General features: G+C 36.2%; 1 protein-coding gene across 1 annotated transcript; it reads right to left on the minus strand.

Moving 5' to 3' along the window:
• Positions 1 to 8898: 8898 nt before the first annotated feature.
• LOC131076176 (uncharacterized) lies at positions 8899 to 9345 on the minus strand. The gene has a single exon (XM_058013226.2). It carries the CDS (start codon positions 9343 to 9345, stop codon positions 8899 to 8901), a length of 447 nt encoding a protein of 148 aa, XP_057869209.2.
• Between the last annotated feature and the right edge of the window lie 558 nt (positions 9346 to 9903).

Raw genomic sequence — 9903 nt, forward strand, 5'->3', positions numbered from 1 at the left:
CTGCCTCCATCATATCCTTGTGTTTCCGTTGTGTTTACTCTTGCTGACCGGTCCGGACTGATCTCTTTGAGGTCCCTCCTAACCGGTGACTGCACCAATCATCAAGATGGTGACACTTGCCACCTCTGATCTTTCCCTAGTGAAAGTTGGTGGTTGGGGGTGAGGACACCCTTGATCCCTGAAAGGGAAGGTAAGGCACAAGGAAAATGTGATGATCGGGGATTCGAGGTCTCGACTTCCAAAACTGGAAAGGGGATCTCCAAACCCCGTTCCCCGCAAGCCTAAAAAGGGCCATAAAGAAAAAAGAGAAAGGAAAAGAAGAAAGCAAGGAGGAAAGGGAAAAATAAAAGGAAAACAAGGAAACAAAGGGGAAGCAAAAAGGAAAGACCAAGTAAGAAAAAGGGGGCCCTCGTTTTCTCAAAGTGATAAAATGGGGTGTGAGCTGTGGAGGCACAACAAGTCTATTTAAGAGGGCTTATCCAAAGGAGAATATAAATTTACATTTGTAGTACTTACATGCTACCAAATTGGATAATTTCAAGCAAAAATCATCCACATTACATCATAATACATCCACTAAATATCAGAGCATATCAAACCTTGTTCTACCTCCTTCAACCCCCTCTCTAAAACCCTTAATGTCATACCTATATTAGGGTTTGTCTTATGAATCACCCCCTCCAATTTTGGTAAGATTCATGTTATGAGGTCACATGCAACTCTATTGGACATTTATTGAAGATTGATTACAAAACATCCTACATGGGGCACTCTACTTTTTCTCACATATTGGTGGACATTGACATCTCCAAGCCACTTCATGAGGATGTACTTTTGATGGTTGGGAGTAGAACTTTGAGTCAACTTACTGACTATGAGGGTCTCCCCTTCAAATTCAAATGATGGTTCATTATCAAACACCTAGTTGTTATTTTTCTTTTTCCTAGCATAAGGGTGATATGTCATGGTGGGAGAATGCTTGTGAAGATCACTTAACTATCCATACCTCTAACTCTCAAGAGATTGGCCTCTCAAAATAATGAGTCTTCTCAAGAGAATGGTTCTCTCAAGCCTATTACTGATATGCCATTCCCAAACCCTATTTCTCCCTAAACTCTCATTAAAGAACCACCCTCTTCTTTGATCATTCAACCTCCTAGGCCTTCAACTTTGGAAAAACTTCAACATTCTAATGTGATTAAGTTTCATCTCATAGATTCAATATGGACTTATAATAATTGCTTACTTGAGGTGATCTCTTAATCAAGTAAGACAGATCAGTGAGATGTTGCTAAATTGCTAATTTTACTCTTTAAATAGAAAAAAGGAAATATTTTATAATGGTGGTCGACCAATGTGTGTCTACCCCATCTTGATATAGAAGTGTTCTTTTGTGTACCTTGTTGGACCTTCCATGGAGAAATCCACTCCCTCTTCACCTTGTTCTATGGAATTCAATGATATTTTTACATGGACTATTGTAAAAAGAAATGTCTTCCCAAATTGATTTACCAATATCATATTAGAGTGGAGGGTGAGAGATTGAATATGATTGGATATGACATTGTCTAGGTTGGACCGTAGTGTTATTTGTTGTAGTGGTTGTGGATGAAAACTAAGCTAAAATTATATGTCTTCATATTTCATTTTGTTGGGTTCTTTTAATCTCATATATCATCGTACTTGTTCCATTTGCCTAATAGTTGATTTATTTTTCAAATGTCTGAGCCCTTTCAAAACACAATTTTACCAATATAAAAAACATTAAAGCGCATGAACAAGGTCAAATGGAGATACAATGTTCTTATTTTGTCATGTTTTTACATCAAGATATTTAGCTTCCATTTTTATCCTAATTGAAGGTGTATGTCTTATTTGAGTTTGAGTCTCCCTACTTGTTTGTGCATCTGAATTCTCTCATTTTGGCTCAAATTTGACATCCCTATAAAACTATACCCTTAGTCTACTATCCCATCTCTGAGGTATGTTGTTTGTAACTTAACAAGGCTAACTATGTATTAATGCATCACAAAATTTAAATTGTTGAAGCTTAATTTGAGCTAAGCTATGAAAAATCGTATGGGGTCTTCTAATATACCCATGAGTACATGGAAGCTTGCAACTATATATAGCTTTTATGAGGCTTGAGTATTGGAGACAAAATACTCTTCAATTCACAAAAACATTTAAGGAGACAAAATCTCTAAAACATGGTTTCTAACCTAAAAGGGAAAATCTTCTTGTAAGGAAATAAAATAGCAAAAACTTGAATATTAAATGTAGTGAAATGATAACTATAACTACTTTCTAATCATCAAGATTCCTTTAGATAAAAGTAAGAGCATATGGTGGACAATTATAAATGGCTCTAAATTGATAATGTTGCTTGCAAAAACACCCCTAGAAAGAGTTGTGGTACTACTTATAATGTACTTGCAAGATAGAGAAAATTGAACACACAAAAACAAGAGAAACATGATGCATTCATTATATTTGCATTACCACTTTGAGGAAGCTGTTAGAGTATTTGGGTATTTACTTGATTAATTAAACATTCTTTGTTTAATTATTTAAGTTCCCTTTATCTCTTTTACACTTAAGCTAACTTTAGGTGCATATAATTAATTATTTTAATTAATTATTATGTGCAAACCTAGGTTTTCCCTTTTTAGGGTTTCTTGACCTATTAAAGGTTGAGTTCTTTCTTTTCATTGTAAGAATCACATTACATATTTTTGTGAATATTGAGCTCTCTCTTTTTGAGCATATTCTCTGTGTTTTGTATGTTCTTCAGATTTTGCTTCATTGCTTCTCCTTGTAATAGGTTATTCGGCTTGCAGAAGATCTTCAGGCTCCTGTGGTGTTGTATTTTCTCAACTCCTATATGGTATCAGAGCTTCAAATCTGCAGCTGCCTGTTCTTGTTTTGAGAATTTTTGCTTTGGAAGCAGATCTGGGGTTTCAAGAATTTTTTATGTACCTAGGGTTTGAGCTTTTTTCTAAGCACTTTGGGCCTAAACGGACCTCACCATCATGCTCAGAGGGCCCGAAAACCATTATGGTCATATAAAATTTGACCTATTTTGGTTCCTGAGCCTCTAGGAGCATTTTTTTCTCAGATCCAGGCCGTACGACCTTGGCACGTAGATCGAGAAAAAAATAAAGGTTTTTTGGGGCCCTCACGGTACGTAGGGTACCGTGGGGCCCCTGCCTTGTTGCAGGTGCTGCCGCTGTCAGTACGGCCAGCCCATGGACGTTGCCCCTGCCTCGGGCCTCGCACCATCGGCACTTTCCGGCCCCCTGCGCTCCGGCCTCCGGCCCGCTGCAAGCTCGCCGACCACCGCCTTTGTTTCTCCCGCCGGCCGTTGTCCGCTCCCGTCGGCCGTTGTCTGCTCCCGCCGGCCGTTGCCTGTTCCCCGCCGCCCAGCCCGCCACCGGCCATGTCGCACTCAGCCCTGGCCCCCGTCACTCAGTTGCCTGGCTCCGCCTCTGCCCAACATGTTTTCCGGCTGGCCACCGCTCCACCACTGGGCCGCCACCCGGCCACCACCGGAGCTCCGCTCCCTGGCTAGCGGACCACCAACAGGCAACCGGACCCCCTTTTTTGGCTTTTTCAGGGGGGAGTTTGGTTTTTTGGCCCTATCTTGGGCATACGGAGTCGTTTTTTCGAAAACAAATAGGCGTCGGAAAGCTGGTTCCGAGGCCGACCTCATGGTGTTGGTAATTTTTTCCAATTTTGCTATTTGACTATGTTTTTTTACAGTCAAAGTGAGGTCTCTTTTTTGCACTCCTAGAGACGTAGAATGAGCATCCGAACTCCGTTTTTCAAAAACTTTATATTTTCGGAAAGCTTGTGTTGTGTACTTTCCAGAAATATGGGTTTTATTTCTAGATTCAGCTCCATGCATATTTTATTCAGTTTTTTGCTTTTCAGCACTCTGGTGGATATCGTGGTTGTTTCAGGTCCTGGGATCTCTTTTTTGAGTAGGGTGTCTTTGTTTTGATTCTCGTTTATTTTTCCAGTCTTCTTATCATTGTAGCTTGTAATTATGCAATTGCATTGAGATAAAGTGCCATCATGCATTGTTTACTTTGAATCTTGCATATCTTATGTCTTGTTGTACATGCACTGTTGATCAAGTGCCATGAGGGGGTTGATGTTTGCCTTTGTTTGCCATCTTCCTTTGTCAAGTGAGTGTTCCTTCTATGACATTCGCCTCATGATGATGTGTCTTAGCACCTTTGATGTTCTTGGTTCCTCGTCATGCAGTTGTTTTTGGCTATCCTTTTTAGTGTTTCTACCCCTCTCCCACTTCCGCATTATGGGGAGGTTTATCCTGTTGGTTCTAATGCTTCCGTGGTTCGATTGATCAGCTCTTAAGGCTTTGGTTTATCATGCCATTTGTATTTTCGATTTCAGTTGTTTTGCCTTGTTTGCCTCCTGATTCGAGTAGTGTCATTTGAGGGCACTCATGCAGATTACAGTCTTCTCTACCTGTTCATGTTCTAGTTCAGTGGATGTTTTTCAGATCAGTATTTATTCTTCGACAAAGTTTGCAGGGTCTTCATGCTTCAGTGATATTCTTTTCCATCTCTTTTTGGAGAGGAGTTTTTTCCCACTGGGTTTTCTCCTTTGTCTCCGTTTCATAGAGATTTCATTGTATTTGAGTACCTGATTAGGCCTTGTTGCCGGGACCCATCTTTATTGCTTTCAGTAGCTGTTCTAGGTTTTAGCTTCTCCCTAAGTCTAGCTTAAGGGGGGGTGTTAGAGTATTCGAGTATTTACTTGATTAATTAAACATTCTTTGTTTAATTATTTAAGTTCCCTTTATCTCTTTTACACTTAAGCTAACTTTAGGTGCATATAATTAATTATTTTAATTAATTATTATGTGCAAACCTAGGTTTTCCCTTTTTAGGGTTTCTTGACCTATTAAAGGTTGAGTTCTTTCTTTTCATTATAAGAATCACATTACATATTTTTGTGACTATTGACTCTCTCTTTTTGAGCATATTCTCTGTGTTTTGTATGTTCTTCAGATTTTGCTTCATTGCTTCTCCTTGTAATAGGTTATTCGGCTTGCAGAAGATCTTCAGGCTCCTGTGGTGTTGTACTTTCTCAACTCCTATAGAAGCAACATCCAAATAGAGCTTACAGTCCAATTAGAAATATCCAATATGCCTTCCATTTGGAAAGTTGTGACAATCCATATTTTTTTATCAAGGGCAACTACTACCATCCCATGCATGTGGGATAAATACTTTATTCTAACTAACAAGATGATTTACAAAGCGTATGCATTTGGCTTACAAAGCATATGCACCAAACTAATACTAACATATAGTAAAACAAGGCTCATAATAGTCAATATCATTGAAAACAAACATGAAGTATCTTATGAGCTAGAAGTCCATCAAAATCTATCTGGTTAACAAACCTAAGGGTCAAAATGGAGATTAGAGGATAATTTCCTTCTCTAATTAAACATTTTCTCAACTTTATGGCAAAGTGTTTGAATAATGTTTTCTACAGGAGTGGAAGTTTTTCATTTCAATTTCAACATCATGATGTTGCAATTGCTATGTTTATAGTTTTGGTCTTCAATTCCTTGTTAGCTTTGATAAGGAGCAAACCAAATTGTTTGATTTATTTTTCATTACAAGGACTTGACCTCTTGCCTAGTAGGGGGGAGAGATGATCATTGGTCACTCATAGGTAATTGTGTAGGTTGATAGAAGTTGCTAGAACCAATTGTAATGAGCAAAGTGAAGTCAACATGGTTGGACATCAAGGTAGATGCGTCATACATAATATTAAAATTAATGAGACATTGAAGTTGATTTAGTTGAGCAAACAATATTTGTGCTTATATTGTAGTAAAACCATAGAATAATCAAAGAGGATAAGCATGCTAATAAAATGTTCATCATTCATGTCACAAGTAGTAAAATAACAAGCTTTTGCATAAAACAACATTAATTAATTAGTGCTAAGATGCATAGTGTATCAATTTGCAAGTGCAACAAAGACTATTAGATGAACTCACAAACATATGCTTTGAATCATCTTTAAAACTCCTTTGAGTTAGGGGATTTGATGAGTTTTGTGATCCAAATATTATTTAAATAAAATATTGTTGGGCATGTATCTCATTTATGAGACATCTTGTGTTAATAAAAATGTTAAGTCTTACTAGTATGTTAATGGTTAAAAAATTATCATACAAATGAGTGGCTAGTTGATTATTGTTGGGATTAAGTTGTCTCAATCTTTGCAACTCCTAGCATTTAATTTATTGATTAATTACTTATTGTATTTATTTGATTGCCTACTAATATCATATAATTTAAAGGGACCTATCGATGAAGTGGCATTCCACTTAGAGATGATTGTAATGACACACAAACAATACATGCGGGTGTAAGCATCCACTTGGTGAACCACACTATGCAATGATGTTGGTGTCATGTGTCAATTTATGACAATTTATGATAGAATCTTATGACACACTAACATATAACAACTCATGACAATGTAAAAACTAGTTATTACATAATCTATGACAACTAGATATTATTAGATGTTGTTACATATGCAAGCAAGGGGTTTGCATGCATGCAAATCACTTTGCATGTTGAGGGTATCTTTTGCATGCAAGGGGGGCATTTGAATTGGCATATTTTCTTGCATGTGTATGATGATGCTTTTCATGCAAGTACTATACATGTCAAGGAAATTCTTCCAACCATATGATTCAAGGGACATGTATCTCAACATCCATTTTGGCTCTCTCCTCAATGCAATGTAAAATATACATTTGAGTTAGTTGTTCATGATTTTATATGAGAAACTTTTTGCATGTATTGTGATGTTGCCGAAATGATTCCAAAATCTTGGCGTTTGATTGAAGACTCCTAATAAAGAGCTTCTCATTATTATATTGTAATCTACTTTTAGTTTATTGGAAATACAAGGGTTATTCTTTTTAGAGGGGGTTTTTCTCCTGAATGGGTTTTCCCCACATGTATTTGATGTTATGGTATATTGCATTATTATGTGTTAATTTTGTTGTTGAATGTATTTCTCTTTCTATAATTATATAAGGATTGTAATAAATTTTTGCATCATGTCTCCCTCTCATATTAGTATTGGAAGTGTTTTACGCATGCCTTGCATTCCTTGCATTTGTATGATAATTATTTTGCATCTTTATGAAAACCTTAGTGATCAATGCTATTAATCAATAAAACATAATATATGTCATGGCTACTACAAATAAAAAAAGGACTTCTACTTCAACAAATCCTCCTTATTGAGCACATGGGTACCTTTGATGGCTTGGCAACTACCCTAGATGTCTCTTTTGCACAATCTTGTCAATTCAAGGATGGATGAAAAAAAAATCGTTACTATTGCTCAACTAAACCCTCGAAAAGGGGGAAACGGCTATCTAGCCCCTAGAATGCACCAAGGCATCATTATCCTTTATATATTATAAATACATTATATTTGATGCTTGGTGCATTCTAGGGCTAGATAGCCATTCCCCAACAAGGGTTGTTGCCCTTGCCTTATGCTACAAACCCCCCCAACTTATATAGGGCCAACATGTTTAAAAGTGACTTTTTTACCTCCCACATTGATTTACAAGTTCAGTCAATTCCAACTACACCTCCTTGATTTGAATTCGTGGATCTTTGAGACTTGAGGTCCTAATTCTAAAGGAAAAATTGAAATCTACCAATGTGTAAAAGGATATTTTATTGTTACCTTTATGAGATTAAAGACTATTGTTGGTTTCATTTATAGTTGAAATCATAAATTACAAATTCTATTAATAATTTTTTTTCTAAATAATCATTTATGCTTAGTTGAAAATTCACATAAAATCACTTATACTACTAAAAATTAAATAACAAACTTTATTAAACAACCATATAATAGTCAATTATAAACAACAAATAATTGGTTCATAATCTGAAACTATAATTCTTTCTGCAAATAAATTAATGACAATAAAATAAAATTATCATATAGGATACTGAAACAGTTCATCCATTGATCAACAAATTAGGGATATGTAGACCTTTAAATCGTTACAGAATTACCATTGAAGAATGGATAAAGTAAAAATATCATAAAAGACAAAGCAACATAAACAATTTTTTAATTATCTGTCAGATCTTTTTAAAAAAATTAAAAATTACATTATCAAATCTCAAAATTGAACAATTCTTTGAACAATATTAAAGTCTACATAATTCAATCTCAAAAATTGATTTGTATTAAAGTTTATAAAACCTTTACACAAAGATAAATTATGATGAACAAGGACCATTTTTATTATCCCTCATTCCTCTTTTAGACCTGAGAGATCTACACTTTCAAGTTCCATTGAACAGATTGGGGTTTTAGAAATAAGTAGCAAATTGCAAAATGAATTCTTCAGAGAAAAAACATATAACTGTGAGTAACTATTACAGATCCCCAACACAATGAGGGTTTCAAATTAATACATTTTCACAACATTGTGGTTAGCTTGATAAGTAATAAACCTGAAAGAGAATCTACAAATTTCAAAACCACACTGCATCAAACAATGTATTTGATAATACTCGATTATGGGAAAATTTTGAGTTACTGTTTACAACCCAAAACAGAGTAGAAATAAGGTATTTTGCTCGCAATAATCAAACAGGCTAACAAGATTCAATTTTGGACAAAAACAATTGTTTTTGTGCACATCATATGATCTGATGTGCCAAAACAACTGTTTTTGTGCATATCATATGATCTGATGTGCAAAAACTGTGCGCATGCAAAGAAGGGGAAAATTAAATAAGTAAACACATCTAAGCCAGAATCTATCCACCTATTCGCTGTACAGAAGATAACTAATTAATGAACAGTCAATATATCCGAAGGTAATGTATCCAATAAAGGCAAGTCGGAGAGTGTATTATGATCCTCTGCTTGAGTCGGCATTGGAGTTGCTCTGATTTCTTGTGTGAGCATCCTATTTCCAGTGATTTCTTCTGTGTGAAGTGCACTTACAGTGATTTCTTGTTGGGAGGCAGGGACAAGAAGGAAATCTTTCTGCGCTACCAACTTTTTTCTCTGAGTAAAAGCAGGGCCAAAAGTCCTGTTGCTGAAGCAGGGCATCATTTCTACTTCTTGTGGATCAGCATCAGTGAGGTTATTGAGGCCCCGAGTTCGAGTCTCATGGACAGCGGCCAAACAAGAAGATCTGGTGCTGCGCTTGGCATCTCGCAATTGCGCCAGAGCTCCAGGCTTGAGGTACTTCTTGGCCTCGGATTTTCCCTTCGATCTGCGTGAGGGTTTCATGACCTTCAATTTCATGCAGTTCGGAATCGCAAGTTTTTTTGGACGGAATTTGGAGATTGAAAGCTCTGAAAATGGGGTGGAATTCGGAGGTTGAAAGGATGAAAAATAGGAGGGAGGATCGAGTTCAAATCATTTTAAAGGATAATTTGAATTCCCCCGCCTTTTTTTCTGTCTGTTTTTACTTTGGTCTCCTTTAAGCTTTCTCTGGGATTAATTTTCATTTTGTCGTGTTTAAAAGTATTAAAGGGAGTCATAATTATTTTGGCAATCACTAAATTATTATGCTGAGAGAGTTATGTCGAAAGGCATCTATAATGACATACAAATATCTTTAAACAAAAAATTGATTTTGAATAAATTTGAGTGTAGATGAAGGTAAATGCATGCATATTTCAGTTTCTCTATAAGTATTATTTTATTACTCTGAATAAAATAGAATCATTCACTTGTTTCTAAGTATATGAAACTGTTACATTTTAACGAGAGTGAAAGTGTGCAGCATTATTCAGCTACATGTCCTTCTTGACACCTGATAAACATGCAAGACAATTATGTGAT

The sequence above is a fragment of the Cryptomeria japonica genome, chromosome 3 (genome assembly GCF_030272615.1).
Source record: "Cryptomeria japonica chromosome 3, Sugi_1.0, whole genome shotgun sequence".
Lineage (NCBI taxonomy): Eukaryota > Viridiplantae > Streptophyta > Pinopsida > Cupressales > Cupressaceae > Cryptomeria > Cryptomeria japonica.